Genomic DNA, 18,073 nt, shown 5'->3' with positions numbered 1-18,073 from the left:
CCTCCGCAAACCCTGCAGGCAAATTCTACCAGAAGCAGGAAGCAGAAAATTCATTCACCTAGCAGTGACGGAAATGCTGAAAACCCACCAAACCATCGTATCATGTGACAGCACCAACCCATGCATACAGTCTCGTTACATTTGCCTGTGTGATCTGCAGGATCAGGGTCAGAGTATTAGACGTTTTGTAGGATTAAGCCTGCTTGAGACTTGGATGGTCCAAATCTAGCATATACTTTTACAGAAAGTACAAAATATAGATATAGAGATATAGACCTAGACATACAGCTAGGTGCACACAGGCAGTATAACCTTGCAAGCAGTCCCCTGGGGTGCTCCAGGTACCACCCCCGAGCAGGAACACCTCAAGTGCTTCCTGTGAAGGACTCCCATAACAAGGGGTGCTGTATCTGGAGCTGCACACGTAGAAAGCAAGTGAAATAAAATGAAGCCACTTCAAGTTTCAACGAAAAAATTTATTTACAATAGAGAATTTCATTTAAGTGACATGCATTTTAATTTTTTTTTTTCATTTTTAATTTTATTTTACAAATCAGCAAATGCAGATAAAGTTTACACTCCTTAAGGCAAGAGTCCCCATGCAAGTAATACATGTTTATATTAAATCCAAAAGACATCCAACATGGGAACTCATGTACAAAGGGAAGGCTAGGATCAGCAATTTGTAATTTCTTAGAGAACTTGACAATCTCCCTGATACAGGAACTTTGAGATCAACTTGCTATGAATTATACTATGAAAATGCAAACAATAGCAAGAAATTCTGATAGTCATCTTAGTACTGCATACAATTAAATCAACTTTATTTAGAAAGAAAATACAGTAGTGCATACGAAAAAGTGAAAATATAACCTGTCCACGTAAATGTATGGACATCAGTGTGCCAATGGTCATATTGCACTCAGTATCGAAGTCCAGAAATTTGGTTAAAAGTTAGCTTTTCCCCATTTTGGCAATCAGTTCATCACAAATCTTTGTTAATTCTTCTATCTCTTTATTCTGGAAAACAAAAAGTAGTATTAAATGTTATGAAAAATATTGTTGCATTAAGATGAGTATCTAAAAAAAATATTCAACCTTTGGGAGAAGTGTGGAGGAATTAGATTTTCTCCAATACTGAGAATATATAAAATATATGTGTACATAGTAGAGCTACATATAATATATTCAAACAATATGTTTGTTTCCAGACAGAGCTCCTCCTACTTCAATAAATACAATTTGGCACCGAAGCACGTGGCTTTACAGCAGCTGTTCCTAGCGTGGGATGATAACACATAGTGTAAATTTGTTTCTAGGCTGCTCTTCATAGCACTATTTTCGTTCTGTTTTCTGGAGGCTCTAAGCAAGGACCTCTGTGTTATACTGGAAGTAAGCTCCTTTGCTAAGCTAGAGGACACAAGATATAAATAGGGATTTACACATCACTTTTGCTCCAAGCTGTACAGACCCGTGTCTGACCATTATGTCTATACAGCAGCTACTGCCATTTCAGCTAACGTTGGAATTACAGCTAAAATTAAAAACAAACAAAAAAAATGAAAGAACTAAACCAAGGAAGACATCAAATCCCCAAAGCAAAGCAAACAAAGGGCTCTCCTTGGTACACAGGTGCACGCTGAGCTTTCAATGCGCCTGAATCAGCCCCCGAGGCTGGCCAGTGGCTGAGAGCACAGCCTGGCAGATGGGGCCATCTGCCCAAACTGCCTGGGGCACGCCGCAGATTTTGCAGGGTGTGTCCCCAGAGCAAAGAGCTGCTGGGCACGAGGAGCAAGACGGAGCAAGACGGGCCCTTGGGCAGCCTTTTGCCATGGTCTGAGCTCCAGAGGAGAGCTGGATGCAGCCACTCTGGGGAAAAGGTTGTGCCATGACCATACCCCTGACTTGGTGTGAAAAGAGCTGAGCTGCTGCTCACCTTTTGTTCCAGTGTTCTTTCCAATGCATCCACTTTCAGCTGCTCTTTACGAAGGCTGGCCTGATACGCTGCTTGCTCTTGCTGAGCCTTGCCTCTCACTTGTGCAATTTCAGCATTGGCTCTAGAAAAACACAGATTTTTGTCATGTCAGGTTGTCTACAGAAGGGGACAGAAGGTACCCAAGGATGGACTACAAGTTAAGAGGGTGTTGGAGGGCAGGGCTGCTTTCTCTGGATCTTTGAAAGCAGCCTGAGACTTGTCCCTAGAGACTTCTGATGACTCAAAAAAACTTGCTCAGCAGAGGTTGTAAAGTCCTTTCTAAATGTCTGGTCCCTCCCTACTTCTCTCAGACTTGTGCTGGCGTCAAAGATATTACTTAGCTGGAGGTGTTGTATGGAAGGTTCTCAATCTGATCTCCAGTTCTCACAGACTCTTGGGTCTAGAGGACTGTGATATGAGCCCTGGATGTAATTCCCAGCGATGATTACTTGGTCATTACATGGACGCATTAATGATGATAACAGAAATAACAACTGGACCTGCCTGCCTGGAGCCACAACCAGATGTTCGCTCCTCACTGGTGGCTTATGGAGTCACTGTCCACACAGATCTGGCTCCATCTTTTGTGCAACTCCTTATCACCCTCCCAAGTGATGATCCAGCTTAGAGCAGGGATCCGATACGAACAGAGGGAGGCTTGCACTGAAGCAGCTGAATAGCACTTACACGTTCTGTTCTGCTGATGGATGTAAGGGCAATAACACAGCACAGGGGCCACAGCAAACCCCTGGGACATGAACACTAGCTGCAGGTGTAAATATCTGAGCACAGCCCTCCACAGCTGCACAAACCTAGCTAACGGCTTCTTTCTTGATCTTCCCTGCAAAATACGTTAAAGAAACATGAAGACATTTGATAAAGGTAGAATTTTAAGGTGCTCTATATGGCCTCCTCTTGGAGGACCCTTTCAATATGAAAATCATTCTTTCTTTAGCTATGGTCACCAGCACGTTTCAGAAATGCTCAGCGTGGCATTTCATTAGACCCTTCATCACAGAGCAGTCTAGGCTTGCATAATAAAGGAACAGTTTGGGGACAAAGGTCCAGCCACAGGGATCTTCCTGCAGCTGGAACTCCTGAAAAGAGAGGTGTGCAATCAATTACCTGTCCAGTTTTTCCTCAGCATGAATTTTGAGTGCTTGATACCTCTGTTCTTCTTTCTTTACTCGGGATAAATACTCCTGCGCGCATTTCTTTAATACTTCTTCATTCTTAAATGAAAACATCACGTTAAATTTAACCCAGGAGACTGAAGTGTATGACAGGCACAGTCATATATTTAGGGGATGCTGTCTAACACGGACACCCCCACACAGAGGCCATCCGAAGCAATACTACACACTGCACAAAGCTTTGCAATGCTTCTGTTTGCATTTGATTCTGGCTGGAATCCTTTGTCTGAGGACTGACCAGAAGTCACATGTTAGATTTACCAAAACTCTCAGTCCACAAGCCAGCCCTGATACGTGCTACAATTCCACAGTTATGTGACATTTATTGAAACTGCAGTATGGGAACACAAAACAGGAACAAGCTACTCTTGTGCAAAATCTTTATCTTCTCAGAGCTGTTAGAAAAAGAAAGCACAACCGAGCATTCTTGCTCTCCCTACCCACAGCACACCGCAGGCTGATGGAGTAAATCAGACTCACGACTGGAAACCAAGATGTGCAGGCTGTTAAGCAGCTTTGGTTTACCACCATGTAAGAGCCTGCTAGTTTGCCTCTTAAAAGGAAGGAACTTGAAGGTGACTCACCTTTCGAAACCCCTCCAATACTTCTTTCATTTTTTCGTATCTCCTGAAAAGATCTGCCAGTGATTTCTCCACCGAGTTCAGATCTGCCAAAGCTTGCTCCTTCTCCACTATCAGCTGCTGAACAGTATGATGGGAGACAGATTTCTCTCTCTGTTCATCCTCTGTTAGAAGGAAGATGGGAGGAGAAAAAAGCAGTCAGTAAGGACCCTGATTTCACTGTCATCTATAGCTTCTACTGTGCTGTGTGCTCTTTGATGCATGTTACTAACTTTGAGGAAGATCCAGAAAAATAATTTTTATACAGAGACACAATTCTGTTTTAGAAATAGTTTGCTAAACACAGTGATACTTAAATATTTTGATACTAGGGAAAAATGTGAAATCACCTAACTGATGCTTTATTTCACTTTGAACTCAGCTGTTCCCAGGAAGGCAGCATGGGATTCCCTTTTTGCCTGACAAGGCACTAGCTGAAGGAACTACATAAATACATTTCTGCATATTGCTAGTGCTGGCAGTGAGTTCTTTGCTCCTGCTGCTATGTGCTTGTTATCTCGCACCATCTTCTCTAATCCCATACATGGAATTAAATCAAGCACGGAACTTTGCTTAATGTAACCCAACTCAAATCCTGCCCCTGGAAAAACACTGCTTTGCAAACTCCCATTCTCAGGAGCTCTGCAGGCAAGTGCCAGAAAGGAAATCTAGCACTGGACAGGCTTCGCAAATTCTGGTTTGCAGAAAACATCTCCTAAGCTTCTCCTGTGTGTAACTAAGGGAGGGTGGAAAATGGGAACCCAAATCTGTATGGAAGATGCCATTTTTCAAAGGTATTGACCTAGTGATAAATCAGAGCACTGTTAGAGCATTAGAAGGAAAAGTCTGGCAGTGCCTTGTAAGATGCTTTACTGCTTGCTTCATATCATAAAATACGATTGCTGTGTCCATGCTTTAAGGGCTGCTTTGAATGGCACTGCAATAAAGGCAAACCCACAAAAATCAGCACCTTTATACTACTTTTATAGTACTGTGTTTATTTTCCCCTCTGACAGAAATTGAAATAAAAGAAGTTCTCCCAGCTAAAAAGCACAAGGCAGTTTGGACTTGACAACTTCTCATTTAAGCCTCCTGTGCTTAGAAACATTCTGCCAAGAGTTTAGGTTTTGACTCGGACAGACGCCTTCACCTGAAATCAGTATTTCATGGTGTTGGTCGGCTCTGAAGTGCCCCAGTTCATACAGCACTGAGTTTGCAGCACGGCTGTAGCAATACCACGATTTTATCAGTCTGCTAACTTTCAATATTGCATCGGAATGAAACAAACTTCCCTGTGCACTCTTCTGCATTTTGATCTCTAAAGACACACTGTGGTCATTTGTAATCCCAAATAAAAGGAGAAACCCCTTGATTTCTCATTCCTTATTTATTTTCCTGAAATCTGGCACGTTGTCACCTTGTGCTCCAGCAGCAGACTTGTTTAGGCACGCTGGACATTTCCTACTGCCCAGCTCAGGCCCTGGCTGCTGCCTGGCTCTTTGACAAAACTCACCCATCACAGCTCCGTGCAGAAGAAAGCAGCCATCTGCACCATCACTGAAGTACTTAAACGCATTTAAGGCAACAATGCAAAATGATAATATAATAAAATCTGCCTTTACTTTTTGTTTACTGCCGTATTTTAGCATCTATGTCTTGTTTTAAGGACAATTCAGAAAGCTGGAGACCCAAGCCTCACCCCTCACAACTAGGGAGCTCTTTGTTTTCCACCCAGCACATCCCAGACCCCTGCTCTCTCTTCAGCTGGACCAGCTCCTTCAAACACCCCCAGCCTGGGTGTCCCAGCACACGTGAACTGGGGCAACTGGTGCCAGACGTTCACTTTCTCCTCTCCTGGCCCCAAGGGACTGGGGAGGGAGCTGAAGACGAGGCATTTCTACCGGTGGGGCAAGGAGGAACGGTCACCTGAAGAGAGGTGCAGCCTGCCAGCCAAATCTTAGCTAAGCAGCTACAGATGCTTGCCTTGAAATTATTTCAAAAGCAGTTCATGAAGTTATCTGATTAAAATATTCTAATTAAATGGCTTCCACCTCTGCAAAACACACTGCCCACGGCTCCCCACCACCACTAGGATGCTCAGGGATAACACCGTCCGGACTGGCAGGAGGAGACCACCACCACAGGACCCGCCCTGAGGCTCAGCCCAGTGTTCCACCACTGAATGGGAATGCAGCAAACAGAGAACAAAAAGCCAAAGAAAACAAAAAATGCAGGATGCTGGTGTGAAAGTTGGTGAAAAGCTTTACTTACCAGGCTTGCCTGTTTGTTTTTGCAAGCAAATAGCAAGAAGCAACAAAAACGGAAGCAAAATAGAAAATCAGGAATTGTTAGGAAAAGCAGCAAATAAGTAATGCAACATCCTGTAATGCACACAGCAAAACATCTCTTCGGTTTTCATAATGAGCGTTTCATTATGGCTTTACACTTACAAGTACACGGATACATTCTGAACAGAAAAAAAGCCCAACATTACAAATCCAACCATACAAGGTAAAACCACGAGAGGGATTTCGGGAGGGGGCTGTGGGTGACCACGGTGTGTGCCGGAGCCCAGGGTGAGCTGCAGGCCTCAGCACCACGCAGCATGAGCAGCACAAGCAGCAGCCAGCCCACAAAGCCCCAAGCAAGGCCCTTCTGTTTTGTCCCCATTCCCAACGGGGAGGGGAGTGTGTCAGGAGCTGTGCAAGTGTGAGAAAAAAAAGGAAAAAGGGTTAAAGCACCGGAAAAAAGTTATGCAAAGAGACACCAAAAGGGATCTGTACACCGGCAGCTTCAAGCTCTGCTGTGCAGCACGTGGCACGAAGCTAACTGTATGAGCTGTGTCGGGTAATGCTGGGCTCTGTGTGTACACAACAGCAAATATGAGACCTGTGACAGCCCCTAAAATCAACGGCAGGTACTGTTTGCAGTGCGTGCTTCAGTGCCTTTGTATGCATCCACGTCCACCACCCTGTATCAGTAACACCAATAGTTTGTGTTCATCCTACAAGACAACCTGTAAAAGGCTGAGTAGGATCCGTCAGCCACACTGAAGAGTCATTAGAGGGATTTGTGACACTGGTTTCACTTGCAGTGCCCCTGCATAAATAGCTCTGAAGGGTTAAATCATAAACAGAAAGAGCAGGGGCGCTGCTTCTGTTGGAATTCACGGTCTGTGTTAGCAGGGAGACATGCAAATAGCCCGCAGACACTCATCTGCCTTGGGTGAGTAAATTCAGTTATCAGAAGGACAGTAATTTGCACAAATGTCAGCAGAAAGTGGGCTAATTAGATCAAAAATTTACATGAAATGCAGTGAGAAGAAGCCTCATATTTACTACGCTGCAGAATTTGCATATTGCTCCAATTAACACATGCGTTCTGTGCCGCTCTTCTTTCGGCTCTTTTGAACAATGGACAGCAAATTACATCATTCACAGCCACAGCGCTTAAAAACTTGCTGTAGATCATTGGAAAGACTCTGACATCCTCAGAATTTGAGGTTTAAAGTTGGCTATTTCCTCAGTGTTCAAAGGTACAAAGCTTTAAATATTCTTGATTTCTTTAAATAAGAAGAACGGGCAATTGTAGCATGTGCTCCGTGTGCCATGGCTGTGCCTTTATCTTAGGGTCCCTACTCTGTACCTTCTTGTTGCATTACAGACTCAAAACTTGATTTATTTACTTTTTAAATCCGTTTCTCAGAGAAGAATTTGAAATCAGAACAAAAACTCTGTTAAAACTACATGCATATGCTCGGGAAAAAAGGCAGGTCCTGTGTTTGTCCATACGAGCGGCCAGGTGAAGCTGCAGAGCTCCCTGCGCTGTTCCTGGGGAGCTATGCACAGGGCAGATACAGGACAGGGTTTTTCTGCCTACATGCTGAAAACACTCAGATGAAACTCTGCAGTACTGAAAAAAACACTCACTTTGCAGCAGCAGTGTTAGAAAAAAGAATGAAATTACATTTTGGGGACTGCGACCCTGATTCTTTGCCACGTTTGGTACATTTCCATGATTGCACATGAAATACCAGAGTACATTAAGTGCACAACAAAGGGAATCAAATTCTTGGCATACTTTGGTCACTCCTATTTTAACGCTTGCATGATGAGAATGACAGACATTATGCCAGAAAGCAGGCAAATTCATTCAGGTTTACATACAAAAGGCATTGGAGGCACAACAGTAGGGAGTGAAGCAAGGAAACAAATATTTATTTCTAGACCCTTTATTCTCTTTACATGATAGGAAGCTGGGCTGTCTCCCAGGGGCTGCAAAATGTAGAAAAGCAGCAAAAGCAGCTGACAGCTGAACTATTCCCCATCCCCTAGTGCTAAAAAAACAGAAGAAACGCAAAAACTGGGGGTCACACAACACCGGCCATGGGACTGCCAATTTGAAAAGGACAAACCAACATACATATGATAAGTCAATAGCTGTGACAGAAGTCGTTCTGTGTAAAAAACCTTTGTTGCAAGACACATACTTGCCCTTTGTGTCCCTGGCACGCTGTGCTCTCTCTGACAGCTCTCCCAGGGGAGCTAGAGCAGTAATTTCTGTTGATTTGTTAAGAGCTGGTGCGAATATGCTGGATTCACAACTCTCCCTGCTGGTGGATATCAGCACCTAGACGAGCCTTTCTCCTGTGTCTCACCCCACAATTAGCTGCCAGGCTGCTCCCCGTGCTGTTAATGATGTTTCCCAGTGCTTTACCCCAGGTGAGCACAGTGCTGCTTCTCATCAGCCACCGCTTCTCCTGCTCGTCCCCGTGCACTTGGCCATGGAAAACCCACGGCCCTGTGCAGCCCTGGGCACTTCTCCAGCTGAATCCATACAGGACAGCACAAGGCACTGGTGTTTTCTTCAATAAGAGCAGGAAAAAAGCTTTGGAAACTGCTGAGGAGGTTTTAACATCGCACCCTGGGGGCCAGGCCTCCTGGGCCAAGGAAGTGCAAGAGTCCTGCAGGTTTTGAAACGCTACTGAGTTTTTAACTCGTGGGGCATTCTGATAACAAAGATATTTTCTGATTATTGTGAGGCAAACTGTCACAATGCAGATCTTAGAGGAGACCTTTATGTCAGTAAGTAACTGGGGAGGTGGATTGACTACTCAGTCTCTCAGCTGGGATTGAAGTTAATCTAGGTTTTGGTCGGACCAATGCACTTACCACAGATAATCCCCGTTGTGGTCAAGAGCTAAGTTTGGTATCTCCTGTCAGACAGCTGTGAGCAGATGACTGAAGGGTTTTTAGGTCATCCAGAGACACCCGTGAATTCTGGGCAAAGCGTCTGAACATGCTTCCTGTGGGGCAGTTTGCTTCGATGCAGAACAAGAAGCCCTGACCTTGCTGTACTACCTGCACTGCCTCGGGGTCTGCTTTCCGTAAAACGAAGCTCTGGCTTTTCATCACAACCCGGCAACACACACTGGTGTCCTTGGATGCATCCCAATTCCCAGCAGCATCAGCAAGTGTAGCTAGCTTCAAAACGAAGCCTACAGACAAACATTTCTGTGCTCTCTTCAGAAAATCAGAGTGCAGGATAGCACCTTTTCACAGTAGAAATACCTACCTATCATCTGAGCAATCGTCTTCTCATATTCTGAAACAATTTTCCTGTAAGAGGAACAAAAACAAACAGCTTTTGGCAAACATCATCATTGCTAATACTTATGTAGAAAATAATGCTACTCAATAACTGAACTAGGGTATTAAAAACAGGATACAGATCCCACAGCACACTTTCATAAGCTCTTTATTACCTACGTAACAAATAAAACTGACAGCTTAAACGTTGTTCCTTTACAGGGAGGGAAAGGGAATTGCTTTGAAACAGTTATTTGACACATGCCCAAAGTACATCACCAATCCTGATTTAAACAAACAAAATTGCATCGATTTCTTTCTTCCATCCTGTCTTTATTCTGTTTGCTTATTTTAATGTAAACATGAAGAAAAGTTATCACTGGTAGGCAAGTAAACCTAACAGGAGTACGGCTGGCCCTCATCCAAAATGTATCTAATCTTCCCTCTCTAAATGTGAAGAACCGATCCATTAGCACTTGGAGAAAATGACTAAAACATTCACTTACGGAGCACAAATTCCATCATGCCCTATTTCACAAATCTGTTTTTGAAACAGAGGGGGTAAAATATTACTTTTAAGACTATTTTATTTTACATACTCACGGTAGGCTTTGAGTTTCCTTCTTGAAAAGAGGTTAGCCAAAATAAGCAGATTAAATGTGATTTAGAAAGATGATCCATCCCCTTCCAGAGCCAAATAAAGCTAATAAAATGAGACTAGCTTGATCAGCGCTTTGATTTGTGAGCCACACAGGACTGCCTATGAAAAACAAAATTACTGCACACTTCATCTGAAGTGGATATGCAGAATAGCCCGCTGGTATTCGAATACATATTTTGTCAAGTCTTAGCTTGCATTCACGCGTCCCATTTTAGCTCAGTCGGTGAGGTTACAGCAAGGATGCGGGAAATCCCAGGACAGAAGTCAGCAAGGAAAGGAGAGAGCTGTGGAGCTCCCCAGAACCAAAGGCAGCGATTCCAGCACTGCCTGGGGGAAATCTGCATCAGAAGCGGATCCCAGACACCGGGATCACTTTCACGTCCAAAGAAGACTACCTCAAAAACCTGCTGTAGGATTGTAGGAAGGATTTAAAGCCACGTCATATCCTTGTAATAGCGGTCACCTTTGGGAAGTTTTATCATCCCAGAAAAACGAGCCAAGGACTGAAGGCAATGAATACAGCATTAAATGCTGTTACAGCCCTACACCTCCCAGCCTGGCCTCCACCATGGAATTTGGCAACCAAGCGAAAGAACATGATCTATTTCTTACTTCCAGCAGCTTAGGCTAGTTCAAGCACGCACCGCATTCTGTGCATTACCCACCCTTCCTGATAATGCAGCAGCTGCTCAATAAATGTGGGTACTGCAGTGCCACAGTGATTCTAATAATGTTCAATTTGGAAAGCGAGGTAAAGCTGGGCTTGTTCCAGATTCATGTCGAGAGGCTTTTTCAGTCAAGCAGCCTAAAGAAAGACCACATTAAGGAAGGGAACCCAAGGATGCTGCCCACAGCATTCCTTTGTGATGGCACATCTTAGCCTTCCCTTGAGATGCCACATGGGCTTTGCTTCTGGGATTTTAGGCCTTTCAGTCTACTATTGAATTTCTGCAATTTCCTCAGTCATAAAAACACAGAAATCCAGGGCTACCTCTCAAGGTCACCTGCTTGACTTCCCACACTGAGGCATGATCAGTTAGACTTCCAAATGACCATACCTAAATATTTCTGGCCTGCCTCTGGGTGTTCCCTTGGATTATGGTATGGCCCACCACTGGTTATCCGTTTGACAAAAATTACAGTATTATAATTCTCATCTTGGCTCTGCTCTCTGGAGTGGAATTTCCTCCAGACTGACATTTTTCTGGAAACCTAGCTGATCTCAGGATATTCCAGGTAGAGTACGCAGGGCTTGCATAAGGGAGCACTGCTTCTCTTTTTGTAGCAAGTGATGCTTCTGTGCTTCCACTGCCAGATAATCCCTGCCTTTCCCTTCATTCCTCGCTTACAATTATGTCACATCTAATTACCACATCTCTAATTTACCACACATGGACTGATTTAACATCTAATCTTCCAAGTGAAATCTTTCTTTGGGCACACATGCACATTTCATCATTTTGTGACAGTATCAGCCAGACCTTTTCCCCATGTACGGCACGGATGTGTCTGTAAGAAATTTGGCTTACATAAATGTCTTTTTTTTTAATCAAATTTTATTGAAGACATAAACACCGAAGCAAACTCCTGTGAGGAGCACGAAGCTACAGATCTACAGTGTGTCAGCTGCTCTGCATCACCCTTGCTCTCCTTTCATTAAGGAATAAGCAACCTCTGCCAGTGCTTGTTTGCAGCTGGCAGGCATGTGCACCCAGGCAGCTCCCAGAAAATAGACAAAGTACCACACTGGAGCGTGTGCTGAACTCTGAGTCATTCTTTACACAGTTGCTAGGGTGTTCTTTTTTTATTCCAAGTGATGCTTCTTAGATTTGACTGCTTGCATTTTGCCTCATTATGCACTGAAAGAGCTGTGCCAGGGTTTTGGTTCCTTTCCCAAGCAGAGAGCAGGAGGTGAGAGAACTCAGCGGGTGCTGGGAGATGGTTCCTCTCAAAGAAATCAAGTGGCTGCCCTTGCCTTTTGCAGACGCCTCTCTTAAGATGCTTTGGCTCCAAGCCCTGCACTTCTCTACTCAAATCTGCCACGTGTGACTCCTGGCATCCCTGCTAGTGCTTGTTGACTTCTGCACCACAATCCCCTATTACCTCTGCTACAGAAGTACAGCTTTCTGGGATGCCAGCAGGAATTGCATGTGCAGGTCATCCCCTGATACAGTTCATTGGCCTTAGCTTTAAGCTACCTGGGCTTTTAACTTTGGGAAGAAGTTGGCACTAAGAACAGAAGTGATTTTGAAGAAAAGTCAGTTTCAGAACTGACCACAGAAATTATTACTCAGAAAGATGGATGCTCAAATAATCTGTCAGTTCTCTTTCATTTATGAGTTAAGGGCATGGAAGGTGAGGATGGTATCTGTCTGTTTGATGGCACAAAGTAATAGCCTTTAGATTCCATAAAATACATCTACAAAGTCTCTTTTAAAATTGATGACTTTCTCAGATTCAGATTGATGAGCAGGTCAAACTTATCTGTGTGTTGCTCTTATGGCATTATCACTGTTAAAAAACACACACCGAATGGCTAAAACTTTCAACTGACTAAATGGGAAGCAAAAACGAGTCTTTGGGCAACACCCTTCACCTCTTCCACTACAGTGACTTTGTTGTCACCTTTGCAAATGACAGGGACCTGGACTGGGAAGGAAGGTCAAACCTGCTATGTTCCAGTATAGAAATATTTAATGTAACAGAGACAGGTTTGCAAGGAGAAATAAAATACATTAGAACTACAGATATAACTAGAAAGACCTGAAAAGCTCAGGGTCCTTCTGTCAGCTCTCAAATGGAGCAGCAGAATCCAAGATAAACACTGGTTAACTGAAATCAAGCATAGTGTGTGTGATAATTAAAAGTGTAGCTTGGTTCAAAGAAAAGCATGTTGAATTTTCTCGAAGGTCAACACTCAGAGTGGCTCCTTTCCAAGGAATGTTTTTCTACTGCCAGCTGAATTTTGTTTTTTTTCATGTTAAAGAAACTTTTTACAATAATCTCCTGAAGGGAGCCTCTACTACTCATACCTATATTCAGACTTTCACATGCTCTTTTCTGTTGCCAAAACTATTTGCGGAAAGTGAATTTTAAATTAGCATGTGCACATCTCTGCCAGCACTGCAGGCAGACTAGTTCAGTCAGGCAAGAGAAACACCACAATGCAATCCACGTGAGAATTCACACGTGTGGTAAGCAGCACAAACTGGAGAAAATTCTTTCCTTACATTAAGATTACATTAGATTAAGACCCATTATCTCAGTGTTCTGAGGATGTAAATGAGATTAGCAACATACAAATCTTCAATGACTACCTTGAACAACGGTGTCCACCATGCATGGCAAAGATAAAATATCAGTTTAGGATCAATCTAGAGTCTGCAGTTAAAAATGACTGAACAATTTCAGCTAACCAAAAGAATTATACAGTCATGGTACTGTGTGTACTATCCACAGCCTGAAAGCAGAGACAGTCAGTGTGGTTAGTGACAAGTTAATAACCCACCTCATTTCCATCACTTCCCTTCTGCTTTCTTCATATTTCTCTTTCCACTCAGATACTTCTCTTTCCTTGGCCACAATCTTAAACAAAGCAAAAGAAAAGCAAAAACAAGCGATCCATTAAAGAAGAAATTAAATCAGTGTGCAATATACGAATTTATATCCAATTCTAATTAACAGAGGTATAGTTTTCAAATGTATAATGGGTTCAAATATAAGCATCTCCAATGATTTTTTCTTTTACAGACTTTAAGATGCAATTTAAGAAGTTCAGATGTGAAATCATACTCATTTCAAAAAACTAACTTAGTCAAGTAGATGCAACGTTCTTGTCTCGTGTTTCATCCCTGATCATAACAAGGACACTTTTCAAGAAATACTGTATTACTCTATACAACGCCTGATTTGGAGCCAGACCTGAAATGCTTTTGTACATGGCTTTGGAACATGGTCCCACGATTTGTTCTCTACAGCGTCTGCATACATATTTAAGGCTGACTGTCCATGAAATTTTAGACTTAAAGGACTGCATTCCTTCATGCTTCTTTTGTTCACACAATTTATCCTAAAATTCAGAACACGAGACTGTACCATTTTTTCTAATAGTTAGACACTGCAATGGGCTTCCCTAGAGAGGTGGTTGACACCCTGTGCCTGTTGGTGTTTAAGAGGCATTTAGATAATGCTCTTAATGATATGTTTTAATTTGGTGTCAGCCCTGAAATAGTCTGAGAGTTGGACTGGATGTTTTTTGTAGGTCCCTTCTACCTGAAAGTATTCTACTCTATTCTAGTACAAGCCAGACTAATTTGATATGTATCTTTGAAAAATACTTATGATTCCTATTTCCAGCATCTAATGATTTTTATAAAATTATATACCAATGTAAAGAGACACAGAATACAGTTTAAAGCAATAAAGTTTTTTTCTCATATAACATCTGATTTTCATTCACACCAAAAGTAAAGTAAAAAAGTAAAACTTACAGTGTAGTGCCATTTGCTTTGGTAGCCTCTAGTGTAGCTTTAGCATGGCTGAGAATAGTCTCAGGAATAGTAAAAGTAAACATAATATGAAGAATTTGGAAGAAAATAGGAAAGAGAAAAGTAAACAACAAGGGACACGTATATGCTTTTCTAAATTCTGACAAATTACCTCTGCTCTGGCCAGTCGTAGTGCAGAGTCCAAGTCTTGCTGGGGGTAGAGAAGACTTGTGGTGCTTTCTGCATCTGAGGTACCGATCCGGGAGTACAGTGCACTTTTAGAGATGGAAACATCTGCTGGGATAGCAGGTTCTCTCTGTGTGTTTGTTTTTTTAAATACAAAGAAATGAACCATTAAATATGTGTTTAGCTAATGTTTTCTGGGTGCTAGGCACCAGGATCCTGAGCTAGGACTAAAAGCCTGTGCACTACTAAATTATAACAGCAGTAACACTGACAAATAAATTTCAATTTAGCGAGGATAAAATAAACATTTAAAACCTATAGTAAGCATCAGAAGAGCCATATAACTTTTACTGGGAGAAAATAAAAACACCACTTTGTCCCCAATATTTTAGGGGTTTATTTTAGAAAATTTACTACTTTCTGATGCAGAGATTTCATAAAAACATCCACAAAAAATGTACAACAGCAGAGGAAACTCAAATTGGAGGCAGAGAGCTCATTAAGGGGAAATATGCTTCCATAAAAATAGATGAGGTCAAAAAAGCAGAAGAAAGTGGATGTCCCACACTCCTAGTTCTGCCATGGCAGTATACTGTTATCTATCATAAAACACTGTTTCATAAAAGCTGTGAATATATAGGTGCTGTTGTTGCCCTGCTGCTATTTAAGCATGCGATTAGTACGTTAAATGAGGTTTTATTTGCAGCTGCTGCTCTTGCTCATGTCGGTGGTCCACACTGACTCAGAAGGAGAGCAGCATGTGAAATGAGGAAGAGAGCAAAAGAGCTATGGGAAACTGAGATGCGTCATCTTGCAAACACTCCACATGTAAACAATTCAAGTTTCAGTGCATTAAAACCAATACGTTTATAGAAGACAGCTAGGAACGTGCTAAACAAAAACCACGTATCTTGAGACACCATGTGCAGCAGACCGATGGTCTGGGTGTGTACGCTTTCAAGCTGGAGCAACAGCAGACTCTTCATAAGCACTCTACAGTATGGTGGCTGTCCCCTGAACTTCTTCCCCTACAGCACACCCCTCAGAGCAGACCCTCTGTATCAGAGGCACCACCACAGCTTTTTACATCCCTCTGTCCCCTCCCTGTGCTTTGCATGTTGTGACCAAGCAGCTAAGGGGCCCACACTGATGGCCCTGCTGGGCCCTGCCTCAGGCTGGGAGGGAAACAAAATGTCCTCCCTTTCAGCTGCTTCGGTGGGGGGGGGGGGTCACAGAATAATTTTGGAGTGGAGGTGACCGTATCCCTGTTGCTGGGATTTAATGCTCTCCTCCTCTCTCAAACAAGCACGAAACTGGCCAAGGAATTGGGATTACAGGGGAGGAGGAGGAAAGGCCACAGCCCATGTCAGCAGCCTTGGAGCCTCCTGGACCAAGGCTGTGCTGCTCGTTTTAGCATTCACTCAGGAGTGGGTCCCCTGCTCGCCCACAGCCTTGTGACTCCTTTCCCGTTAGCCAGAGCATTGCATAAAGTCAGATTTCAGTGGGCAGCCCGCGTTAGCAGAATTTTATGGTTGCTTAGCACTAACAAAAGGGCAAGATAAGGCTTATCTATGGAGAAACAGAGCCTAACACGTTGCACTTGCACTTAGCCTGTAGATATTTTTAATAATTATGTATAGAAAATATAAACTATTTTATTTTTAAAAAGTGTTTTTTAATTATTCTTTTTTAATCAGTAAAACAGGAGAGCTGTATTCTACTGCTTGAAGCACAAGAATGTGAAAGTGAGTAAGGAAGGCCTGAATCAAGGCCCAGCCCTCCTCCCCATGAGGCGCACACAAACAGATCTCATTTCTATCAGCAGCACATGCTTTGTATCAACACGATTGAAGGCAATTTTGTCAGATGCTATTCCACAAATCTTTCACTTGCTCAAAGGTCTTGCGTATTCTCAGAAATAACAGAGAGGCTCCAAAGGTTTTGCAATCCTTTCTGACCCCTCACATCACACCTTACTGAAGAAGCTGCCTTAAAAATTACACACAACGCTCGTTCTAGGGAAACACAGGAACGGATGTTAGGAATTCCACATCTGTGGGCAACATGAGGATACCACATCAGCAACGTTAAAAGGCCAGACAAGAAAATTCAATTAGAGCACTAATAGGCTAAACACTACTTCAAAACACCACGCTGCATGTTTGTTTATATAGGAGTCTCACTAATTTGCTCTGTATTTTTTGCTCATTTTTGAACACAGGAGTCATTTGACTCTGCTTCTAGTATTTTTGGTGCAGGCCATTCATCTCTTTTTTGTAGCATTTAACCACAAACTAATAATCAATTCCAACACAACAAGGAGGTGCAACCTGAGTTCCAAGGGATTTTCCTACCTCAGCACAAGATCTATTAATATCAAAATTACAAAGCCTGTATTCTTGAAGTTATCTCCCAATATACGACAACCATGCAGGAAAAAATACATCTGGGACACAAGCTCAGGCATCTGCGTATATGCATTTATACAAAAACACATGGTGCTGTCCACAGATCTCAGTAAAGGTAAAACAGGCAATAAATAAGACAACTGCTGTTTGAATTCTGTATTCTAGCTTCAAAAAAATTTACTTAATTTCCTCCTCAAGCATGAAGCAAGAGAAACTGAGAGATGAAAAAGAGCTATTAGATCATCAAAGCTGCCCTCCAAAGAAAGGCCATCCTGAAGATCAATCTATTGAACTGTATATATCATATTTCAAAAGCCTCCTGCCACGTAATTTGCTGGATCTCAAGAAGAGATTGCTGGAAAATATTAATTGCGGCAAAGGAAACACAAATTTCCTTAAGCTCATACAAAAATGTGTCAAAGTAACTGCCAACATGGGGAAGATTTTTAAGGAAAAAAGAACATTTAAAGCATTTAACACACACTTATGCATTTTTGTGTATTGGACTCAACACCCCACTGATATGTTTTATCTAATTCTCTCTTGCATTTGAGTAAATAGTACAAATGACTAATATCAATGACATGCAAGAAAACCTTAAAATTTCCCACAAACAACTACAAAAGCTCTTAGAACTTAACCAGTTAGTTGAAAGGCTGGTGGTTACTGGTCCCACCAGTATTGTCCTGACTTTGGAAATACTTCACACAAGTCCCAGCTGGGCTGCTGGCTTCTCTCTTTGGCAGGAACATAACAAACCCTCTGTCAGAGCATCCTGTACTGGTCTTTGTGGTTTTATCTCAAAAGCCAATTTTACACAGCTCCAAACTGATGTCCAATTCACTAGTTGATATTTTCTACCTCCAAATAGTCCTAACATCAGAAAATAAAATAACCCAGCAGGATGACAGACAGTGCTTTCAGTTCAATGCCTAACTGCCAAGATGGTAAGCAG

The 18,073-nt window shown here is 42.5% G+C and overlaps 1 protein-coding gene across 14 annotated transcripts in view; it reads right to left on the bottom strand.

The window, feature by feature from the left end:
* Positions 1-455: 455 nt before the first annotated feature.
* The window catches only part of TACC2 (transforming acidic coiled-coil containing protein 2), a 125,430-nt gene continuing 107,812 nt past the window's right edge, over positions 456-18,073 (bottom strand). For all 14 annotated transcript variants that reach the window (XM_068689029.1, XM_068689037.1, XM_068689042.1 and 11 more), the window contains 7 exons: positions 14,697-14,840; positions 13,546-13,622; positions 9,363-9,406; positions 3,753-3,913; positions 3,101-3,207; positions 1,937-2,057; positions 456-1,020 (listed from right to left, as the gene is read on the bottom strand). In XM_068689029.1, the coding sequence (XP_068545130.1) occupies positions 955-1,020; positions 1,937-2,057; positions 3,101-3,207; positions 3,753-3,913; positions 9,363-9,406; positions 13,546-13,622; positions 14,697-14,840 (720 nt within the window). In that variant the 3' untranslated portion in view covers positions 456-954. The remainder of the gene's footprint in view (positions 1,021-1,936; positions 2,058-3,100; positions 3,208-3,752; positions 3,914-9,362; positions 9,407-13,545; positions 13,623-14,696; positions 14,841-18,073) is intronic.

This window comes from Anas acuta, chromosome 7, assembly GCF_963932015.1.
Source record: "Anas acuta chromosome 7, bAnaAcu1.1, whole genome shotgun sequence".
Lineage (NCBI taxonomy): Eukaryota > Metazoa > Chordata > Aves > Anseriformes > Anatidae > Anas > Anas acuta.
The sequence above is the reverse complement of the archived record's forward strand: the minus strand, read 5'-3'. Positions and strand labels throughout refer to the sequence as shown.